General features: G+C 42.3%; 2 protein-coding genes across 7 annotated transcripts; one reads left to right on the plus strand and one right to left on the minus strand.

The window, feature by feature from the left end:
* Positions 1 to 726: 726 nt before the first annotated feature.
* Positions 727 to 14063, minus strand: LOC133481143 (tetratricopeptide repeat protein 39C-like). Of its 4 annotated transcripts, none has more exons than XM_061780174.1 (15): positions 13983 to 14063; positions 13691 to 13847; positions 12988 to 13036; positions 11285 to 11413; positions 10722 to 10836; positions 9948 to 10296; positions 8950 to 9118; positions 5744 to 5837; positions 5556 to 5663; positions 5369 to 5478; positions 4765 to 4888; positions 4522 to 4619; positions 4355 to 4459; positions 2767 to 2805; positions 727 to 2643 (listed from the first exon to the last, which is right to left on the minus strand). In XM_061780174.1, the coding sequence occupies exons 1-15, from the start codon at positions 14050 to 14052 to the stop codon at positions 2554 to 2556; spliced, it is 1806 nt and encodes a 601-aa protein (XP_061636158.1). In that variant the 5' UTR covers positions 14053 to 14063; the 3' UTR covers positions 727 to 2553. The 4 variants fall into 4 exon arrangements, with proteins under 4 accessions (XP_061636158.1, XP_061636156.1, XP_061636157.1 ...); XM_061780172.1 differs by having other exon boundaries at positions 11279 to 11413; XM_061780173.1 differs by having other exon boundaries at positions 11279 to 11413; positions 13691 to 13844; positions 13983 to 14058.
* A 1721-nt stretch (positions 14064 to 15784) lies between these two features.
* zgc:103559 (Allantoinase, mitochondrial) lies at positions 15785 to 23112 on the plus strand. Of its 3 annotated transcripts, XR_009789466.1 has the most exons (12): positions 15785 to 16206; positions 16778 to 16929; positions 17638 to 17752; positions 17833 to 17979; positions 18318 to 18363; positions 18833 to 18926; positions 19580 to 19766; positions 19873 to 20011; positions 20147 to 20319; positions 20529 to 20596; positions 21576 to 21608; positions 22295 to 22399. XR_009789466.1 is itself a non-coding variant. In XM_061780195.1 (11 exons), exons 1-11 carry the CDS (start codon positions 16063 to 16065, stop codon positions 22445 to 22447), a joined length of 1383 nt encoding a protein of 460 aa, XP_061636179.1. In that variant the 5' UTR covers positions 15808 to 16062; the 3' UTR covers positions 22448 to 23112. The 3 variants fall into 3 exon arrangements, 2 of the variants coding, with proteins under 2 accessions (XP_061636179.1, XP_061636180.1); XM_061780195.1 differs by lacking the exon at positions 20529 to 20596 and having other exon boundaries at positions 15808 to 16206; positions 22295 to 23112; XM_061780196.1 differs by lacking the exons at positions 16778 to 16929; positions 20529 to 20596 and having other exon boundaries at positions 15808 to 16206; positions 22295 to 23112.
* Positions 23113 to 23534: the final 422 nt, after the last annotated feature.

Raw genomic sequence — 23534 nt, forward strand, 5'->3', positions numbered from 1 at the left:
GACGGACAGAAAGAAGAAAGGAAACAAGGATTATGAAAGGAATGTAGGGAGAAAGTACGGGTAGGGAGGAATGATGAAGGGTGGAAGGTAGCAAGGAAGAGTGAATGGAACAAGGGATACAAGGATGTATGAAAGAAGGGATGGAAGCAAGGAAAGATGGATAAGTGGAGGGGAGGAGGATGATAGAAGGAAGGAAACAAGAACGAATGAAAGAAAGGTTCGTAGAAAGGAGGGAATAAGGGAAGGAGCAAGCAAGGAAAGGGGTCAAAGAAGGAAACAAGGAAGTTTGAAAGGAATTGGGGAACGAAGGGAGGACGGATTGAAGGTAGCAAGGAAGGGTGGATGCATGGAAGGATACAAGGATGGTATATAAAGAAGGGTGGAAGGGAAGGAGGAGGGAGGATGGATGTATTGATTATAGAAGGGAACAAGGGTGTGAAAGCAAGGGAGGAAGGGAAGGAAGAAAAAAGGACAACGCAAGGGAGGGAGGATAGATGAGTGGATAGGAAGGTAACAAGGATTGTGTGAAAGGAAGGATGGAAGCAGAGGGAATGGAGGGAGGGAAACAGGGATGTATAGCATGTTCTTAGATAGCATAGTTAGTAGGTAGATTGGGAACCAACTAGGTTGGAAGAGGATTCCAGCTCGAAGAAACGTCGGGTAGCTAGTTAGGCGGCTTGCTTGGCAGATTGCACAGCTGCAGAAGAAAAAAAAACAGAGAAGCAGTTGTCCGGATTGAGGGAAAAGAGTTTATTGTAGGATTTTTGTGACATTTGGACTCAAATGTAGATGTAAACGTTACTGGACACACGGAACACTCGCACACCTCCACGTTCATCACACGACAAAGAGGGGAGGAAAAACAAACACAATAAATAACACAATTTCTTACATTAGCCTCACTAAAATGGCTTTTTTTTTTAATTTTTTATTTTTTTTAAATTTGAGTTTAATTAAAGTAGATGCGCAAGAGTTCAGGATGACACTTGGTTTAAGTCAGTGGCAATGATCGCCATCAAGAGACTATGCAAATTAAAGATTATTTACCAGCACCTTTCAATTCAGATTTGCTTTATTTGGACACGCGGTACGTTTAGGACGGAAGAGTCACTTTCATGTACCTGCTGTGTCATGCATAGAGCACGATCAAATAAAATACAGTGTTCATGAGTCAAAAACTTAGGACTGTATCAAAAATCTCCAGTCTGAGGTCTCCATTAAACCGGATCCAATGAGTCCTCTGTTGGTTGTATCGGACTCCATTTATTCAGTTGTATTGGTTGACTGACTCCAGTCAGCGGACTCGGGTGATTCGGTCGTATTGATTCACTGACTCAAGTAAGCAGACTCATCGGAAACACCGTGCCCTCGAGTGATTCAGTTTGAGTTAATTGAATCAGTTAGCTGAATCAAATTAGCGAGCTGACCGCGAAACATTGCGGACTCAGCTAGCTAGCTTGTTAGCTTCTGGCAACAAAAACACTTTGGCTTCGTTTGTGTTGAAATTATGACATCTTAGGGTTTAATAATTTTTTTTATGAAGGCAGTCTTGGCTCGCCACAAACAGGGATTTTAAAAAATAATAATAATAATTTTCAATACATTTTGGCCTTCGCCCACGCATTTTCTTCAACGGTGGCATTTGTTATTTAATAAGGTTACGATTGTGCGTCGTAAATCAAACCTACCCTTATGATACATGAATGATTGTAATTAAACAGACATATTCCACATCTCTCAATGACAAACGTGATTATTTTAAATATACTAGCATATCGTCGCTGTCCGACAAACAAACTCCAAATTTCACAAGTAGAAATTTTTTTTAGCCAAAAAACAAAATAATACAAATAAAAACAATTCTTCATGCACCAAATGAAAGGAAAAAAACACAAAGAAACTGGAGATACAGTATCTGTTTTTTACTGGACAATGGCATGTAGTAAACAGAAATAAAGGCAGCACCAGATAGGCTGACTCATACTTAAAAATTTTACACTGACAAAGATTTTGTTAAAACTGTTTTTAAAAGACGCTGCATGTAGACATTTGTTGCGAATGGGACAAATCTGTGTATGCGGTGACTTAAATTTCCTGCATTAGGCACCTTATGTCTTATTGTTGTACACTGTCGGTGCTAGTGATTAGCGAAAGCAAATTTTACAGTCGGCGAATGCGTGTTTACACAGACAAAAATGTTGTTAAAACTATTTTAAAAAAACTGTTGTGTGTGACAAAAATTCAGTTAAAATCCTATTTGATGGGACAAATATCTGTGACAAATATCTTGTGATTTGCTAAATCATACTGCGGGTGAACGTATTTTTACACAGAGAAAAATCCTGTCAAAACGTGGCACCATTTGTGGCAAGTGGGACAAATATCCGCGCAGACTTAATTTTCCTGCATCCGGCACCCGACATCTTAAAATCGTACACTACGTAAACGAGTGTATTTTTTCCCCCAGAATCGTTTACATCGGGTCTGGAGGTTCTCCTTAAGAGTCCCGGTCAGCGGGTTACAAGATGGTGTAAAAAGGTTTCCCCTCCGGAGTCACTGAGGCACTAGTTCCTTCAGAGAGGCTAACGCCGAATGGATGCGCACGTGAAGCCTGTTCTCAAAGTCGTAGCCCGTGAAATCCTCCTGGAAACATAAATGGAGATATTAAATAACGATCATGTTAGCCAGTAATGATAAGAGCGCATGCTGACTAGGTGCAATAAAATGTTACACATTCGCTGAACCGATTTTGATGATCACTTTTACCTTTGCTTGAAGAAGGAACGATCTGCCCTTACCCACTGTCTGATTGGTGCAAAAACAAAAGTAATGTTAGAACAGAGCACACATTCAAAAGCAAGTCGCTTCACATTATTATTTATATTTTTTATCTGAAATGTTTTGGTGTTTCAGATAAAAATGGAAAAGAAAATACCTCCACACAATCTAATGCTGTATTCTTTTGCGAGAAAATAAGTCAGAACTTTACGAGATTAACATTTTATTTTTCTGAATAACATATTTTCAAGAAAAGTTTACAAAAATATTTTTTTAGGAGAATATACAATAACAAATGTGTTATGTTACAAGAATATTTTTTTCAAGAAAAATGTCGTAATCTCTCGAAAATAATAAACTGACGCAATAACAAAACCATTTTTTTCCAGTTGTAATGTCAGGAGATTAGCCATAATGTTAAAAAAAAATAAAGAAAGTTGAAGCCTTCAAGAGCACGGTTTTTACATTTCAAGAAATAAGTTGTAATTCTACAAGAATAAAGTATAACTCAAGCTTAGTTATTATTATTATTTTAGAATAAAGTCATAATCTTCGGCGAGTAAATCTGGAATGTAACAAGAATATAATAGTGTTATTTTTTCCCAAAAAAAAGTCATAATCTCACCAAGTAAAGTATTAATTTTTCAAGGGGAAATAGTCCAAATAAAGTCATAACGTTACATAAATGGTCGCAATTATATAAGTGTAAAACCAGAATGAAGCGCGGATTTTTATTCAAGGGAAAGTGTCCTAATGTTTTGAGAGTCAAGTTGTAACGCTACAAAAATAAAATCAGAATGTTTTGAGAATACAGTTATAATGTTACAAGATTAAAGTTTGTAATCTTTTGAAAATAATATTAAATATATGGTACAAGACTGATTTTTTTCCAAATGTCCCATATTTTCGCTATTTAGACCTTCATAGAGTGATTTTCTAACATAGACTTAGTATAAAAGTGTCAATTTCATTAAAAAAAAATAATAATAATAAATAAAAAAACAACAACTTGGTTTTGTCATAGGAGTGTCCAGAAAAGGCCCCTCTGACAGCTCCCTCTGTTTGAGCCAGTTTTGTTGCCGCTTTGTCCATATTTGGCTAAGACCACCCCCTTTTCTCTGATTGTTTGCCTCCGTGTAGAAGACCCACTTGTGAGAGCACACGTGTTTGTTATGTTGGCTCGGGAGCGGAGAGGTAGGCGGAGATCTTCGCTAGTGACTTCTTTTCTTAAAGAAGTAAAGTCATCTTATGAGAATAAAGTTGTAACATTATGCGAATACGTTTGTAATTTTTAGGCAAATAAAGATGTAATTGTACAGCCAAAAGAAAAACATATCATCGCCATCCAATTAAAATTCTCAAAATATTTTTTGTTTGTTATTTTCCAAATAACTACGTTTTGGTGTGTGTTTCAACAAACAAACAAAAAACATGTAATCCTAAACGTAGTTATGAATAAATACATCCACAAAGTCAGCCTTATATTACAATAATCCTATTATTATCCTCATATTGGCTCCAACTCTTGGATTGAATGTCATTAGATTTTGTCCTTAATAAAGAGGAATGGACGTACCTCGGGTTTGGCGAGCAGCGTGCAGCCCAGCTCGTAGACGGCGTATGGCTGAACATACGAATTTGTGTGACGCCCGTACTCGTCTCTGGCCGCCATCTGGAAGGACTGCACAAAAATGCCTTGTGATGAACACCATGTGAAGTCATCGCTAGAGGCTGTTAAGTTACCTGGACGGCATCTCTGGTGTTGCCGTGACACTTGTGGACGGCGCCCAGCAGGAGATGTTTCAGGCCGCGGCAAGAAGCCTCGTCGAGACGCTGCAACACTGAAACAGCGCCATAGATCGGGAAAATCAATCATGAACTACAGAATTTCTGTCGAATTTCTGAACATCTGACTGCACAGCTTTGTTGACACGAACACTAACACATGGTCATGTTATATCCGTCGCAGTGCCATCACTTTTGTACCTTGGTTCATGACCTGCAGCTTGGATGAGGAGCAGTTGGGAAGTGCTTTCCACAGGTACAGCACCTCAATGACACCCAAAATGCAGAGCTCTCTGCTGGGAGAGATCTTCCTCAAACGCTCAGCCTGCATACCCACATTAAAAACCAAAATTAACATCAGAGACACACGACTGATGTAAATCAAAGGCTCTTATAAAGACACAAAAATTACACTTATCACAGACAAACATCAAGGACAGTCATAGAAGACATCAATGATACTGTGGGCACGTCTCATACACACATCACATATTATCCACATCCAAGATATACATCAGATGCACATCGAAGACACACCACACATACATCACAGACCCACATCTAAAGACACACTTCACAGAGGCACATCTAAGACACACACTGTAAAGATATCACAGACACACATAACACATCAAAGATACACATAACATATGCACATCTAAGACACATCAAAGACATGCATCTAGACATCTAGCAAAGATGCACATCGCATAAACGTCAAAGAAACTCCAAAGAAACTCATCCAAGACATACATCATCGACACAACATCTCAAAGAGAAATTGTGTCTTTTTTAGAACTCATACCCGTTTGACAGCAAACTGCTCGATCTGGTTGTTCTTCCTTTTGAACAGCTTCTGCACATCTTTGAAGACACCGCTGGCGCCGTCCAGGTCGCCCGAGGCTCCCTGACACACTAAAGAAGAACACTGAGCTGAAAACAAGCTGACGGTGCTAGGATGCTAATGCTAACACTAAGAGGCAGCATCCCACCTCCGGTCAAGTACGCGTAATAGCACTGAGACCATCTTGATTCGTTCTTCAGCCTCTCGAAGGACTGGTGAGCGTCTTCGAAGTTCATCTCGATCATGCTGCACCAGCCTAACAGGACAGACAGAGAAGCAAGCCATCACTGCAAAGGCCTGACGAGTTGCGCTAGACCCGATGAGTCGCAAACGTACCGATCTCGTACAGACACACATGCTGGATCTCTCTTTGGTCGGAAGCCAGTTCCAGTGCATCGTTGAAGCAGGCCAGAGCGCTGTTGATGTGACACTTTGGACAGACAAAACAGCCACAAAAACCTAGGATCCTGAATGCATCACTGCAGCCTTTCTAGTAATTGCATCCAGCAAGCAAACTAACTACAGTAGCTATCTGCTGGCTAGCTATCGCATCATCATCTCGCAAACTAGCTTGGCCAAACTACCCATCTTAATAATTTACTTCGCTACCTAGCTACCCCAACATGCCTATCTAGCAGCCTTGCTCGCTAACTACAGAACTATCTTTTTAACTAACTACCATCTTACTACCCTCCAACTAGCTACACATACCAATCTCTCCAACAAACTAGATTGTCAGGATATAGATAGGTGTTTGTAGCTAGCTACCTACAGACCTGTCTATCTAGCAAACCAGCTAAGGACCCAACTATCCAACTAGCTGCAAATACCCATCTATTCTACTAGCCTAGTTTGTTGGATGATCTCGCTCAGGGATGGGAACCTGGCGGCCCACAGGCCGTATGTAGCAAACAACCTATCTGAATACCAAGTTAGCTACTCTCCAACATGCCTATCTAGCAATCTAGCCAGTTACTCGTCCACCGACTGTATATTAATCTCGTAAACTATCGAGCTACCCAACTGCCTATCTAGCTTCCTAGCTAGTTACCCTCCAGCATGCCGATTTACCAAACTAGCTAGTTACACAGTCACCATTCTCCCCGGCAAACTTGCCAGCTACCTACCAGAAATCCACCTAGCAACCTTATGTGTCTAGCCACTAACTACCTATCTAGTAATCTTGCTGGCTACCCATCTATTCATCTTACTCCCCCACCTTCCCCCACCCATATGCCCATCTCAACCCAACTTTCTACCCACCTACCCATCTAGTAACTCTGGCAGCTATCCGTCCATCTTAAATTCTGACATGCGTGTCTAGCCACCAAATTAGCTACCCACCTACCTATCCAGTATCCTTGGCAACTACCCACCTATCAACCTCTAACACAGGGGTGGGCAAACATTTTGGCTTAGGAGCCGCATTGGCTTTTAAAATTTGACAGGCGGGCCAAGCTCGGACTAGATGCTTACATATCAAACATAAACAAAGAAAGGCGTTGTAGTCTTAATACTTACATTTACTTTTAATGGGAACAGTGTTGTTGATCACCTTTTTTTTTTTTGCCAGTGCATCAAAGTCTGGTGTGAGTTTTGTTGTGGCAATTCTCAGAACATATCTGAGGTGTTCATCACTCAGCTGGGATCTGTAGGATGCTTTGTTGGTGTTCATCACACTAAAAGTCTGTTCACACACATATGTAGAGCCAAACAACAGCAGCATCCTCTGCTTTTTTTTATTTTATTTGTCTGCGCTTCATCCAGTTTAAGAAAGTTGAACTTCTCTTTGAAGACAGTATCACACTGGAGAGCAATCAGTTCCAACTGCAGCTCCTGTGGCGCTGTTTCAGGGTCTTGTGTAGGGGACATGACACTAGCCCTTTACAAAGCCTCACATTCACCCATTCACACACACATTCATACACCAATGGGCGGCTGCTGCCACGCAAGGCACTGCCAGGCCCACTGGGAGCAATTAAGAATTCAGTGTCTTGCTCAAGGACACTTCGACATGCGGACAGCTGGAGCCAGGATTCGACCCTTTGGCCACTGGACGTCCCGCTCTACCAACTGATCCACAGCCGCCATTGTTTGCTTTGAGAATAAATCTATCTTAGTTTTTAAGGGTCTAATGTTTGTATACATTTCATGCACAAACTGGTCTTCCCCTTGTAGCTTCACATTCAGCTCATTCATGTGTGTCAGTATGTCCACAGCAAAAGCTAAATCACAAAGCCAATATGTGTCACTCAGCACAGGAAAATCATCCGTTTTCTCAAGTAGCGCCAAAATGAAATAATCGCCTGTTTGAGCTCCTACACTCGATGGCCCACTTGCCCCAAACTTAACCATCTTACATTTGTGTGGTAAAGCACATCCTGGTGATCAGCATCAGTTTCTTCAAGAAACTTAATAAACTGACGATGCCAAGTCCCCTCGCATGAATGAAGTTAACAGGTTTTACAACTGACTTTACTACATGGTCAAGGTGCAGTACAAATTTACACAGCGCTTCTTGGTGGATTATGCAGTGTAGAAAAGTTACCTCCTGCTCAGGGTTGTCCTCTTTCACCCTTTCTTGCATTCTTTTTAGCAGCCCGTTGTTTTTTCCAGTCGGATTTGGCGATCCATCTGTGGTAATGTTGGCGAGCATACTCCAAGGTAGCTTGTTCCTCTTGATGAAACCCGACACACTGTTATAAAAATCCTCTCCATGCGTTTTTTCCCTTCAGTGATTCCATGGCCAAAAACTCCTCCGTTATCTCGAAATTGTCCTTAATCCCGCTGATAAAAATTAAAAGCTGAGCGGCATCCTTTATGTCATTACTTTCGTTCAGTGCCAAGGAATGCAATGTAAATGACTCTGCTTTTTTGTTTAGCTAAGTCTTCATTAATTAGCTCAATCCGTCGAGTCACTGTCCTGCGTGATAAGCTAATGTTTGCAAATTTACTCTTGCTCTCAGGACACAAGATACTTGTTGTCCCTACCATGCATTCTTTCAGCAACTCCCCTTGGGAAAGAGGCTTGCTGGTCTTCGCTAGTGTGAATGTCAGCAAAAAACTAAACTTCGTGACTGAATCTTGGATGGCAATTTGTCAGATAAAGGTGTTTTGCTGAGCCTGCATGTTCCGTCCGTTCCTGCGTTGATTGGTTGTTAGCATAATTAGCATGCTTTGTAGAAAAGTGCCGGCTGATGTTGTATTTCTTTAAAACCGCAATGTTTTCTTGGCAAATAAGACATACAGCCTTTGACCGGACTCACAGTGAAAAAGTATTTAGTAGTCCATTTTCTACTAAACACTCGGCACTCACTGTCGACTTTTCTTTTCCTTGGCCCACTCATGGTTGAAGAAGGGTTGAGAGCAGTAGCAGAGTAAAAATAGAATGGCCAAAGCCAAGTCAATGTGGCCCGATGTGGCCCGCGGGCTGTAGTTTTCCCACCCCTGTTCCAACATCTCTCCACCTTACCAATCTACAGTACCTACAGAACAACTTAACTTCTGACATGCGTATCTACAACGTGTCTAGGCAGCCCTACCTCCAGCCTGTGGATGCGCCCCTTGAAGAAGATGAAGAGGGAGGAGTTTGGGTAGACCAGTGACTTCCTGTGCAGGATCTCTTTGGCCTCCGTCAGGCCGGCGTGAGAATCACACCCGTCTAGCGCGAAGAATGGCAGCACGACTGTGTGGTACCACAGGAGAGCCAACCTGCAAGATGACACATAACCGCATCATTCTAGACACTCACACAAAAAAAAAACTCACAAACTAGCTACTTAGCTACCTAGCTAACAAGATAAATACCTGACTAGCTCGTTAGTGAGCAATCAATCAAACTACTACCTAACTAACTAACTGGTTAAATAATCAACTAAAAGCTAGATTGCTAACTAACTAGCTGAATGAATAACCAGTGTGCTAATTGATTAACTGACCAACAAATTTACTAGTTAGCGAAATAACTGACTAACTAGCTGGCTAGCTGCCAACTAACTTAACTACTCATAATATGCTAAATCTAGCTCCCTAACAAACTGCAAGCTACATTGAGTGAGCTAAAAAACTAACTACTAACTAGCCAACTAACGAACTAGCTGGCTAAAAAACTATCCAGCTAACAAATGTAACTACAGTGGATCCCCATATATTTGCAGTTCGGCATTTTCAAATTCACCTATTTGGGGATTTTATTTTATTTTCACCTGATTCCGCACTTATTTCTGTGTGTTTTTTTTCTTTCACGGCAATTATAAGGGAGCGTCAAGTATTCGAAATTCTTTGCAATTGGCAGTCAGTCCCTATCCTCCGCAAATAGCGGGGGTCCACTGCACTAGTTAACAAACTAACATAAAAACTATAGCTCTAACATACTGTGAGCTACATTGAGGAAGCAAACAAACAACAGTTAATGTTGGTCATAATTGTGGTACTTGTATGGCTCAGTATTTTTGAAGTGATACTGGTTGTAGAACGTTTAAGACGTTTAACTGATCTAGACAATTAACAGCAATGTACAGTAGCTACGTGGTGTACTCACGTAGCTAGGGGTGCCTTCATGTCCTTGCTCTCGCTGGCATAGGCGAGGGCAGCAAGGCCTTGGAGGCGGTCTCCGGGGAAGCCCAGGAGGTTGATAATTTTGAGGAGGTGCGGGGGCACCATGGAGATGCACAGGTGGAACAGGCCATAACCGAAGCTCACCGAGCCCTTCAGGCGGTCCAAGGCCTCGGACGTTACGCCGCTCTCCGCTTCATTGTGGTTGGCGTTGTCGGGGGTGGTGGTCTCTGTGGTGGTCTGCTGGCAGGCGGCCTGCAGCTGGCTGATGTCACTGTGACATTTGTTATACATCTTCCACGCCTTGCGGAGGATCCAGCCACCTTTGATGTACGCTGTCACGCCACAATATACAGCATACATTGCATTTATGGAGCAAAACTAACAAACAACAACAAGCTAGCTAGGTAGCAAACAAACTGACTGACTAGCTAGCTAACTAATAGCTACCTAGATGACAAACAAAATTACTAACTAGATGGCTAAATAATTAACTACATGTGAACTAGCTAAAAAAACTAACTCATTAACTACTAACTCATTGACTAAGAAATGACTAGCTAACTAACACACTTATTAACTAACTAGCTAGCAAACAACTAGCTACTTCCTTACTAATGAATGAACTAACTACTTGCTACCAAGGTCAAATAAATTACAAACTAGCTGGCTAGCAAACTATAACAAAGATGTTTCTTGCTCTTCTAACTAACTCTCCAACTAATTCCCTAACTAGCAACTAGTCCACATGGAAACTGACCTGAGAGTTCCTGCTTGACAAAGGAGAGCACAGCCAAGTAAACCTGACAGTCAGCCACAATGATCTGTCTCTGCAGGCGGTCCACCACCACCACACCAGACCTCTGGGAGTCCATCTGCAAACACACAGAACATTCTAGAACTTACTGTCGTCTTCTTTAATACAGAATAAAATGAACCCCCCGCGATATTGCAGTAAATTGTTTAAGACCCCGCTATATCGCAGATTTTTGGTCAATAATTTTTTAATGGGTTTTTACGGTATACAGGCAAATAAGAATTTAGAGTTTCCCTACTAAGATGCAGTAACAGTCGTTGTTCCCACGGAGCAGAGAGAATACACGCCTGTGAGTATTGGTGTATGCTCTGTTTCTACAGTATGTGTTGCTGCTCCGTGTGTGTTAAAACAGTATTACGTTCCAGTGTGCCTCAGGCGTGCGGAAGGGGAAAAAAAACTATGGTATATTAAAAAAAGATGTTTATATGGTCTCTATCTCAGACTTTGGTGGGTAAGTCTGGAACATATCCCCGTGCTAAAGAGGGCTTCACTGTATGTACACTGACGCTCTTCTTGATCTTATTCCTGATGGTCTCCAGCACGCCGACGCTGTCACTCTCACAAAGCTTCTCGGTGGTCTTCAGGTCGTCGCACGCCGTCTGCATCTTCTCCTCCTCGAATGTCATCATGGCATTCTGAGAACACAATACAACACGCCTCAATAGACCTTTTTACCGTGAAATCACAATTACTTACGGGTGTCAAAAACCGGAGCATTCTCCAATGGCTCCACTAGTAAACAAATCCTTCAATGCCATTTGACCAAGACAGTGTTATGGAGAAAAGTGTAAATATCTTCAATGAGGATTTTAGCATTTTTTTTCCAAAGTCATAATTTGAATGTGTGAAGTGTCAGTTTCGCAGGTTAACTGCTTGAATGATGGCCATAATGGTGGAAATTCAAACATAGTTAACATGATCATTGAAGCTAAAATGGATAGTGCACTGTCGTCTACTCAGCAAGAAATTCACTCAAGCTAAATTTGTCGTGATGGTAAAACCAAGACTTAAAAACATGTAACTACTTTTTCTACTCCACTACTAGGCAGTCTTGCTATTGTTTCTGTAGAACTATTCACGACACTCATTCGAGTTATCCTTCTCACACACAGGCTTTGCAAGATTAATTTTGATGTGTTTTTTTAAGGAAAAAAACAAATAAACCTTTTGGGTTGCGTCTGGTGGGGTAACGGCAGTTTTTACTCGCGAACTAACTAGCCACCTAACTAATGAACTAAATAGCAATTAATTGAGAAAAAAAAAAGAACTACAGTATAGTAGCTACCACTGAACAAAAACTAAACAAACAGGTTACCTACCTACCTAACCAAATAACTGAAAAACTAACTAGCTAATGAGCTTATAAATTAATTGGCTAACAAACTAACTACTAGAAAACTAGCTATCTCACTAACAAATTAAAACACTAGCTAACAAGCAAAAACTACCTCGCTCACAAATAAACTAGTTAGGCAACAACATCACAAAATAAAATAAATAATTAAATACCAAACTAACAAATTAACAAGTTCAAATTCTAACTTGCTAACTAACTACCCAGCAATCAACTACTAAGTAACAAATTAACCAATAACTGCTACCTAACTAAATAACTAAGTAGCTAGCAAGTTTAAAAACTAACTGGCTAACTAGGTGGCTAAAAAAACAACTACTATCTAACTTATTGCTTATCTATCTAGCTATCATGCTAAAACAAATAAACTCGCTAACTAAATAACTAAGACACTAAATACTGACTCAGTAGTAACCTTACTAACAAATTAAATAACTAGCAATCCAGCTGAATAAACTAATTGGCTTGATAACTAAGTAGCTTTCTTAGTAACTAGTAGCTTACAAACTACATACTAGCTAACTAGCTACTCAATTAACTCTTAAGCAAAGTAAAAACCAAAAGTAACTAGATTTAAAAATAAATATATATATATATAGTAAGTAGCAAGTGAGCTAAAAAAACAACTACTAACTCACTAACTAGCTTGATAGCTACCTCACTGACTAGCAAACAAACCAAATATCTCATGAGCTAGTTGACAAACAAACTACAAGCTACCTTCTTTCACATATAGCGATAAGACAACATGGAAGATGGGCACATCTCACATTCCAGAGAGTCAAACATTTGCATACCAGCATTTAAATAGTCACTTTTCTACAATGTTTCTCCATTAAAGGTGGTCAAACTCACCAGGAAGCTCACAAAACTTGCCCCGAAGCTCATCAGCGGACTCTGACTCCTACAAGAGGGAACACAAACAAGTGAAGACACACCACAGTAGCATCTATAAAGCTGAAGTTTACAACAAGCAATACCGCTATAGAACAGAGCGGTTCAAGACCTGGCATCTGTAAAGCTGAACTATTGATACCACCAAGTGTTGCGGAAGAAGTCCTGAAATTTAATACTAGCATGTGTTACGGTAGACACCTTACCAAGAGATGTCACACTGGTGTGGCATCTGTAAAGCTGACATTTCCTACTAGTATGTGTTGCCTGGCTGAAGACGTCTAAAAAGTGTGGCATTTGTAAAGCTGAAGTTTACAACTAGCATGTGGCGCAGTAGACAGCTTTGCAACAGACAGGTGTGGCTGAAATTTACTACGCCTGCTACGAGCATGTGTCGCGGTTGACATCCTTACCGCAGATATGGTATCTGTGAAGCTGACACTTACTTTGCAAGATGGTTTTCCTTTCTTCTGTTTAATTAAGTACAACATATTTAATTATAAACATGCCAAAAAAAAAATGGCCTTACCCACCAAGCGATCATACACTTTCCGGATGTGACGTCATGACGTTGGACTCGCCATAGCTCACCGCATCTATTTGCTAGCACATGCTCCTGCGTGCACTTTCGCGTACACAAACACAAGCGGGGGGTGCACGTTACCTGTATCTCCTAAAGAGCTCGTCGCTCTCCTTGAAGCCGTTGTTGAGCAGCATGTTGATGCCTTGCAGCGCCATCTCGGCGTCATCGATGTGCTCGGCCTTCTCCTCCTCCACCTGCTGCTGATGCTGCTTCTGCTGCTCCGGGCCAGCCATTGCTGCTGGTATGATGAACACGGCGATGATTGTGGACAATCCTCAAAAGCAACCCACCTCTCACTTTCACTTTATTCATCCATTCCGCTATTCTTCTTTTTTTTCTATCTAGCCATCCATCCATCCATCTCTTCCCCTACCTCGTCCACCCCGGTCGTGCAGCATCCGGTGCATTACGTAATCAAAAAATCCACGTGACGCGCCGAGCATTGCGTCATGACGTCACGGGGAGGGTGAGACAATGTCAAGTAACCTTGCATTAAATATATTTTTTTTAAACGAGTGAATTTACTGCTTTTTTAAAATCTTTTTACTTCAGTTAAAATAAAATACTAGCGACATAAATATAAGTACATTGGTATGATTTATGGTGAATATAGTTGCTAATAGAATATTTATGGTATGATACATAAATGTAAAATTAACTGCGGTAATGCACTTGGTTTGAATATATTTATAGATTGTCTCGTAATAAAATAAAATGACACTTCGGTAGACACACGTGTGTGTGTGTGTGTATACTTATGTAAGTAGTTAACTTAAAGTTAGTGGACAGTTAGCCTGGTTGCCCCCTAGCTAGGTAGCTGACATGCTGGTTAAGTGGGCTTGCTCGGTTGCTAGGTAGCTAGTTTGCGAAGTAGGTGGGTGAGCAGATGACATAGTGTGGTGTCTCGAATTGTCACTTTCTTTGTCGGGTGGCACCTGTCAGGTGAGGTGCTTGTCCCCGGCCTCCGCCCCCTCGCCTTCTGCACCCAAGGCTGCTTCTCCTCAGAAGATGGTGGCCAAGAGATGGACTTGAATTTGAATTTAGCTCGCTAAGGTTTAAGAAACAATCTTAGACTAAGACTTGAAATGAAGCCAAAGAGAAGTAGCTTGAGCTGATCACTGGATGTTTATTAGAGGCCTCCAGAAAAACTGAGCAATTCGCCAAGGCGACGAAAGTACTGAACAGTTCCAATAAGACATGGGTTTACATACACCATATGGGACATGCCCACCCCATTCTAAAACCCCCCTCTTGGTCTTGATTGGCTCAAACCAAGTTTCCCGAAAATGGCATAGTTTCTAATTGTGTCACAACAGATCCAATGTCACGTGTTACCTCAGTTGTTAGTTTATAATCGTGTCTCAGCACTCTTATTGATATTTTTTAATACAATTAAGTCATGCAATACAATCATGTACATATTTAGATTTTAATGGTATCTGGTGTTCATTTAACATACAATACAACTGGTTCCTAAGCGTTTCTTGCTTTCTAATGGTGTCTTTAAAGACAAGGTGGTCATGGCATGCATTCATCTCCCTCTTGGAGGCGCTCTTGGGCCATTAGGCGGTGGGTTGATAGAACAGTTGATACTTGTAAATAATCAAATTCTGACAGGTCTTCCTAGTTTTAACCTATGTAGCAGACTTAGTGTCAATAATGAGCCACTTTCAAACCCCCAGCTGTCCTTTACATAAATCATCTGTCACCCGCTGTTATTCGAGTAAGGACTACCAGAGTTTTGCCCAAAAGTCAGGACATTCCACTATTCAGATCATTGGGCTTATTTGTGAAAGACACCACTACAAAAATACTTACAAAATGACTTACAACAATAATTTAAATACTTACAGTGCTAAAGATAGTAGCTAGATAGGTAGGTGAGTACCTAGCTTGGTAAGTGATTACTTACCTTAATTGCTAGCTACCTAGCTAGGTGACATACCATCTAGACAGGTAGGTGGGCTGGCACAGTTCATAGATAGATAGGTAGGTCATATACTAGCTAGACAGGTATCGCATAGCTAGGTTGCTTGATAGCTCATCAGATATGTAGGATGCTACCAAGCTAGGCTGCTAGATAGAGACGGCTGGATGGATGGATGGATGGATGGATGGATGGATGGATGGATGGATGGATAGATAGACAGACAAGTAGGTAGTTATGTGACTCTGGCGTGTGTTAAAAAAACAATGTCAAATGTTTGTCCTTTAGTCACTAAATGGGAAAAAGATTGAATGGTCCACTAGTAGTGGACCATTAAATATTTTTCTCATTTGCAGTGTTTTGATAGTTGTCACATGGTGAGTCAGCAGTGCTGACCCTTTGAACCGTTCAGACAGTGTGCGGCTAGATGCACCTGCAGGAACACGAGCGTCCCAGATGATCCGGTTGGAGGATTAATGAGACACTTTTTGTTTGTTTTTCATACTCACTGGAAAAGAAGCTAGACATGGAGCTGGGATCCAGGGTGGCAGCAGTGAGGAGCACCAGAGTGTTTCTGGGTAACCAACAAGTCGGGCCTGCCGTCATCCTCATACGGGATGGGAAAATACACCAGGTGCTACCCGGCTGGGAAATTACCAAGGACGTGGAGGTAAAATAAAATTGTGAAATATAGAATTTAATTCCACTTGCCAGCTAGTTGGTAGGGGACATGCAAGCTAGAAGGATGGTAGTTGGGTAGCTGGATAGTTTCATAGTTAGATAGGTAGGTGGACAGTTAATCTGGTTGGTAGTGACATATAATCTGGATATGTTAGTGGGTACACGAGACAGATGGGTAGATGAACAACTAACCTGGTTGCCATCTAGCTAGCTGACTTGTTAGTTAGCTAGGTGACATACTGGGTAGCTAGCTTGGCTGCTAGCTAGATGAAGCAGGTAGATGGGTAGATGGCAAGGTAGGTAAATACTGTAGTTTTACAGGTGCCTACTTTGCCTGCTTGCGAGTTTACCAGTTAGGTATGCATGCCTAACTAGATTGGCAGGTGGCATGTTAGTAGATACTTTAGGTAGGGAGTACCGAGCTAAGTCACCAAATATAAAGATATTTAAATATTAGCTTCTAGCCAGGAGTGACGCTCGCTATGCTGTGAAGTTAGCAGGTAGCTGACATGCTGGCTCGACGTGTAGGTGGCTGGTTACCCCGGTTGCTCTATTTTCAGGTGTTGGATGCGGGAGATAGCTTAGTGATGCCGGGAATCGTGGATTGTCACGTCCATGTCAACGAGCCGGGACGCACCTCCTGGGAAGGGTTCTGGACGGCTACCAGGGCGGCGGCGGCGGGAGGCGTCACCACCATCGTGGACATGCCGCTGTGAGTTGTAGGAGGACAACTATTGCAGCCATAATTTATTAACGATTATGACTGTCGCATGGAAATGTCCTTGACAAAATTTTGAAAATATGGAAATTTTGACAAATTTGGACAAATTGTTCTGGAAGGGAATTGTTATAGGTTAGCAGCTCTGGTACCAAGCTAAGGTTGTAAACCAGCCCAGTTGTTAGACAGTTCCCCGGGTTGGTTGGTTGGTTTGTTGGAAGGTAGGTAGGTAGGTCGTGCCTAGCTAGGTTATTAGATAGGTAGCTGACATGCTGGTTTGGTAGATAGCCAGTTAGGTGACTGGCTAAGTTGGTTGATAGCTCAGTAATTCTCCAGTTACCCTGGCTGCTAGCTAGATTGATAGATGGCAGACTAGCTAGTCTGGTAGGTTGCTAGATAGCTTAGTGGGTGGAGCGTTCACCTGTTTGATAGATAGGTAGCTGACAGGTTAGATACACTGGTGGGTACCTAACAAAGTTGCTATTTAGATAGGTAGGTGAGATAGATGGGTAGGTGGTATAGTATGTAAGAGTCAGGTGGGTTACTAGCTAAGTTGGTAGTTTAGTGCCTGCGTGGCCAGTTAGCCTGGTTCCTAGCTAGGTTGCTAGCTCGGTAGGTCGGTAGCAGGCCCAGTTGCTAGATAGATAGCCTGATTGCTATCTGAATACGTACCTAATACCGTATATTACACATTTGTTTCAGAAATAGCATCCCACCGACAACCACGCTGGCTAATTTCCAGGAGAAGCTGCGCGAGGCCACGGGCAAATGCTTCGTGGACACTGCCTTCTGGGGGGGCGTGATTCCCGGCAATCAGGTAAGGGGCGTTATAACACAACATATCTCCCTGCTCTGTTGCACCACCCGTAGACATTGTGTCAAACTGTCTGCTTAAAGCTTGAGCTTCAGCCCATGATCCAAGCCGGGGTGGCCGGCTTCAAGTGCTTCCTGATCCACAGTGGCGTGGAGGAGTTCCCTCACGTGAGCCAGGGAGACCTGCATGCCACCATGGAGCAGTTGAGAGGAACGGGAAGTGTCATACTGGTATCTGAACACACCACAGACACGGGGTGTGTTGGGAACCACTCCCTATTATATAGTGCCCTATCCTACCCTATGTAACATTAGTCAGCTAGCACAACCACAGCGCACCTTCTTTTCCCGTTTGGAAGCAGTAGATCATGTTCTGCCGGGATACAGCACCCAATCATAATGCAGCGGTGCGTGTCCTGGAGCCAGCAATATTGGAACAGGGCGTGTCATGTGGGAATCCTAATAACACCTATTTTACATATATAGTTAGCATTAGCTTTAGCCAACTATCACGACCACTGAGATTTATCACAAGAGGTCCACCAGCTGAATGTGCTTTGTCTCTTTAGTTTCACGCTGAGAAAGAAGTTCAACAGACCAGCAAGAGCAATGGCGGTAACGCTCTATTTAATACTTCTCATTTTAATCCCAGTCAACAGCCAGACCACCTACCCATCTAGCTAGCACGTTAGCTACCTATCCCTCTAGCTAGCCACCTAACCTGCTACCCACCTACATGTCTAGCTAGTATGCCACTTACCTTTCTATCTCGCAAACAGGCTAATTGGCACCAATCATGCTATCTAGCAACCAAGCCTGCTACCCACCTACCCGTCTAATTTGCATGTCAGCTACCAATCAATCTAGCATGTAACTCTCTAGCTAGCATGTCAGCTAACTAGCTATCAAGATAGATATGAGGCTTCCTATTTAGCTAGCGTGCCACCCACCTATCTCACCTAGCCACCCACCTTTCAGTTTAGCAACACAGCTGGTAACCTTCCCCACATGCCTATCTAGCAATGTCCCATGCCAGCCATATCCATCAATACTGACATATTGTGTCCACTTGTGTCTTCTTCAGACCCGCGCCAGTATGCCACCTTCCTGCAGTCCAGACCCAATGTAATGGAGATGGAGGCCATCCGCATTGTGGTACAACTCTGCACCGAATACCAGTGAGATCATAACCATAACAACAACCAGAAACGGTGAACCCCCATTTAGCGCGGTGGGATGTTCCAGACCCACCTGCGATATAGACCGTACGAAAAACATGACAAAAAAAGGTTACCCCCCCTCCCACATGCTTCAATCACATTTAAACATTAAATCACACTTCATCTAATTAAAACACACTTTTTAAAGTATTCCTAAGCGCCAGAAATGACAGGCAAATCATCAGCATTGTTGTTACAGTAATTACAACCCTTCAAGGCACTGCTACTTTAAAAAACACGGAAAAGCAACGCAAACAAACAGAGCCTACAACAAAAGACAATTAAACATTATATATTTAATTCGCAGGACATTGAATCGATCACAACTGGACTAGCAGCGATGTTACAGTAATAAACATTTAAACAACTGCTACTTTAACACACACGGAGCAGCAACACATACAAACAGCATACAACAATTACTAGAACTACATAAAGACGCACAACTCTAAATCGCACTTACCTGCATACTGGAACAACCCATAAAAGTAACAAGATACTTTAAAATCTGTGATATTTCAGGGATGCGCTAACGAAGAACAACGATATAGCAAGGGGTTCGCTGTAAAGTCGTGAAGTGTGTCAGTAGTTGTGTGTGTTTTGTGCTTTAGGGTGCGCTGCCATGTGGTTCACATGTCTTCGGCCCAGCCGCTGCCCCTCATCCAGGAGGCCAAGAAGGGCGGTGCCCCCCTGACAGTGGAGACCACCCACCACTACCTGAGCCTGAGTGCAGAGAACATACCAGCAGGGGCCACGCAGTTCAAGTGCTGCCCACCCATTAGAGGGGCTCAGAACCAGGTTAACAGCAGAATTCTGTTTAGTTGTCTCCTTCCTTCTTCCGCTTCTTTTTCCACACTTCTTGCTCCACTGCTGGGTTTATAAGTGATTACTTTGCCCACCCCAGGATCAGTTGTGGGCAGCGCTGAAGTCGGGCCACATTGACATGGTGGTGTCGGACCACTCCCCCTGCACGCCCGACCTCAAGAAACTGGACTCTGGAGACTTCACTCAGGCTTGGGGAGGAATTTCTTCTCTCCAGTTTGGTAATACTAGTAACAAATATTGACACGCCCACTACAATAAAGTAAAAAACAAAACAACACTGTAAAAGAGCCACACACATAAGGGCTTGTTAAAAGATACAACTGTATAAACTGACTTTTTCTATTATTGGTTAGGCTTGCCTCTGTTCTGGAGCTCGGCCAGTCGGAAGGGCTTTCAACTGGGGGATGCCGTGCGCCTCCTGTGCCAGAACACGGCCCAGCTGTGCGGCCTGGGACAGCAGAAAGGCAGCCTGGCACCGGGTTACGACGCCGACCTCGTCATCTGGGACCCTGAGAGAGAATTTGAGGTTTGCATTAAGAGCGGCTGAAAAAGATAAAGAATAACAACAACAAAATGCAAACGTTCACATTGTCTATTTTCTCAATTAACGAACAATTCGACCAATACTCAGATATTGGTCATTGGTATTCGCAAAGTTGCATGTTCGGCATTTTTGGGGGTAACATACTCCATTATTTGCTGAAAATCTCGTCTATTCTCTATTTTTGTGCCCAGGTCATCTTGGTGTTTTTGTTAGTTCCCTGTATTCCCTAACATTTATTATTGTGCGTGAATGCCAAAAGGTGAGTGCGTTTAATACTGTGTGTAAAGTGTTAGTGCACATTTTTGTTTGTCCATGTGGGATGTCACGTCAGTTTTGTGCTAGCAAGTTCATTTAGGCTAATATGCAAGCTAATACGATTGATGCGCCTTATGTGAAAGTGGTTTGTTAGTGTCGAATAATTTAACTACTGAATACAATTGTTTACATAACATGGATTGCGTACTTGCTAGATGCATGTCATTGGTGCTTTATGTCTTATCCTCTCTGTTTTCGCCGTCCCTCTTCCGTCCATAAGTGCTCTCCCACCATCTTGTAGCTTCCATAGGCAATTACAAACCCCCTTTTTGGAGTGCGTTAATTTGCTGATTTTTGCTTTTAGCAAAAGTGTCAGTCCTTATCCCTCGGGAATAGTAGCGGTTCACTGTATGTGAACAACTATCATCGAGGAATGTAATCATTCAAAGGAAAAAAAAAAAGTACTATTTATTACGAGACAGCCTCATTTTTTAGACAAAAAAAGTTAAACGAATACAAGTCTGGATTCTCAAGAAAAACAGCACATTTTCATTTGCGACCAAAAAAAAAAAGGAATTCACAAGATAAAAAGTCATATTGTTTCAAGACAAAAAGTTGCGCTATTACAAGACATTAGTAATTTCCCAAGAGAAAAAGTTGCTTGTTGATTTAAAAAAAAAATTGTGCTCTTACAAAACAAACAGATTTCTTTGTAAATAGTCATACTGCAATGAAACATTATAATATGAATCAATCAGATTATTATTATTATTATTATTATGTGAAAGATGGTAAGAAAGGACTTTATTCTGGTTGGACACGCACACACACACACACAATACAACTTTCTAGTAAGACAGGACTTCTGCTTGTACAGTATTTTTTATTTTTTTTAAGGAATTGTGAGCTGTACTACAAGCAGCCATACGGAGATAATGAAGCTCTTTTGGTTGCTAACACCTTTGTTTCGTCTTGTGGCGCAGATTAAAGAAGAAGGCATACATCATAAGAACAAGGTAACTGTTCATTTATATAACATCCACATACTACTACTACTGTATCTACTGTATATAGCCCTACGGGGGTATCAAACTTATTTTCACCGATGGCCACACCAGCATAACGGTTTCCTTCAAAGGGCCAGATGCAACTCTCAGTCGGGCTATTTTTGTCCCGATTCTACCCCTTCCAGACCAAAGACGTCAAACCCCAGACATCTATCGTCTCTTATTATCATTTTATGCCTTATAAGATTATCCTATAAAATTATCCTTAGGTCCAATGCAAGTTGTTTTGTTTTTTTAGGGGATCGCCATTTTACATGGCTCTGGCAAACTTTGGAAACACTCAGCAAAGCTTGCCGCAGATCTGGAAGTGTTTCTTCATTGGTTTTGTGAGATCACGTGTGATACCGCGAAAATCGGCGGCGGAACAGAATCATTATGTATTTGGTGTTCAGTGTTGATATTATCGGAACACACCACACACAATATGACCAAAACTGTTTAATGCCTGACTTTTCATTATGTGTGGGGTCTGTCACAGATAAAACAAATTCTTATGTGCGTACCAGGCCTAAAACAGTAAGCCTGAGCCGCGCGGTTTGCGGCAAGCCTAAAGGTCATCATGAAATTTTACTCGATAGCCACCCAATATTACAAACTTCTTATGAGTTTTGACTATGAGTTGTGTGTGTGCGCAGATAACTCCGTACATGGGAGTGTCGCTCCGAGGCGTGGTGAGGTCCACCATCGTGAGGGGACGTCTGGTGTACCGCGACGGCTCCTTCAGCGCCGAACCCCTGGGGAAGACCCTCCTCGTACCCCCGAGGACCACCCCTCATGCTGACGCCTGAAGAACGAGGACAAGGGGTCAAAGTCATGCTACAAAAAAGAGGCAGTACAAATATTTATGTCGTTTTAAGTGTTTCTAATGTCTTCTTCTAATCTCTTATAGCCTCTAAAAGACAAACATTTTAATTCTAAAAAGGCTAAACAAAGTAATAAACTAATAAAAATAAACTATTAACTCATTCACTGTCATTGACAGATATATATGTCAAATATTCATTTAACTGGAAAGGCTGGCAGTGAATTAAAAACTATCCAATCCATCCATCCATGCATTTTCTGAGCCGCTTATCCTCACAAGGGTCACGGGAGTGCTGGAGGCTATCCCAGCTATCATCGGGCGGGAGGAGGGGTACACCCTGAACCGGTCGCCAGCCAATTGCAGGGCACATAGAAACAAACAACCATTCGCACTCACATTCACACCTACGGGCAATTTAGAGTCTCCAATCAACTTACCATGCGTGTTTTTGGGACACGGGAGGAAACTGGAGTGCCCGGAGAAAACCCACACAGGCACGGGGAGAACATACAAACTCCACACAGGCGGGGCTGGGATTTGAAACCCGGTCCGCAGAACTATTTTTTATTTTTAAATGCATTCTTGTAATGGATGTAACAAAATGGTCTTAAGGTGTTCCTAATAAAGTGGCTGGGGAGTGTATTCTGATTTGTCTATGCTGAAGTTAATATAATCCATCCATTTTCTGAGCCGCTTCTCCTCACTAGGGTCGCGGGCGTGCTGGAGCCTATCCCAGCTGTCATCGGGCAGGAGGCGGGGTACACCCTGAACTGGTTGCCAGCCAATCGCAGGGCCCATACAAACAAACAACCATTCGCACTCACAGTCATGCCTACGGGCAAGTTAGAGTCTCCAATTCATGCATGTTTTTGGGATGTGGGAGGAAACCGGAGTGCCCGGAGAAAACCCTCGCAGGCACGGGGAGAACATGCAAACTCCACACAGGCGGGGCCGGGGATTGAACCCGGGTCCTCAGAACTGTGAGGCTGACGCTCTAACCAGTCGTCCACCGTGCCGCCTGAAGTTAATATAATACAATTTTAAATACAAATATATTTATAATAATAATT

The sequence above is a fragment of the Phyllopteryx taeniolatus genome, chromosome 7 (assembly GCF_024500385.1).
Source record: "Phyllopteryx taeniolatus isolate TA_2022b chromosome 7, UOR_Ptae_1.2, whole genome shotgun sequence".
NCBI classification, from domain to species: Eukaryota; Metazoa; Chordata; class Actinopteri; order Syngnathiformes; family Syngnathidae; genus Phyllopteryx; species Phyllopteryx taeniolatus.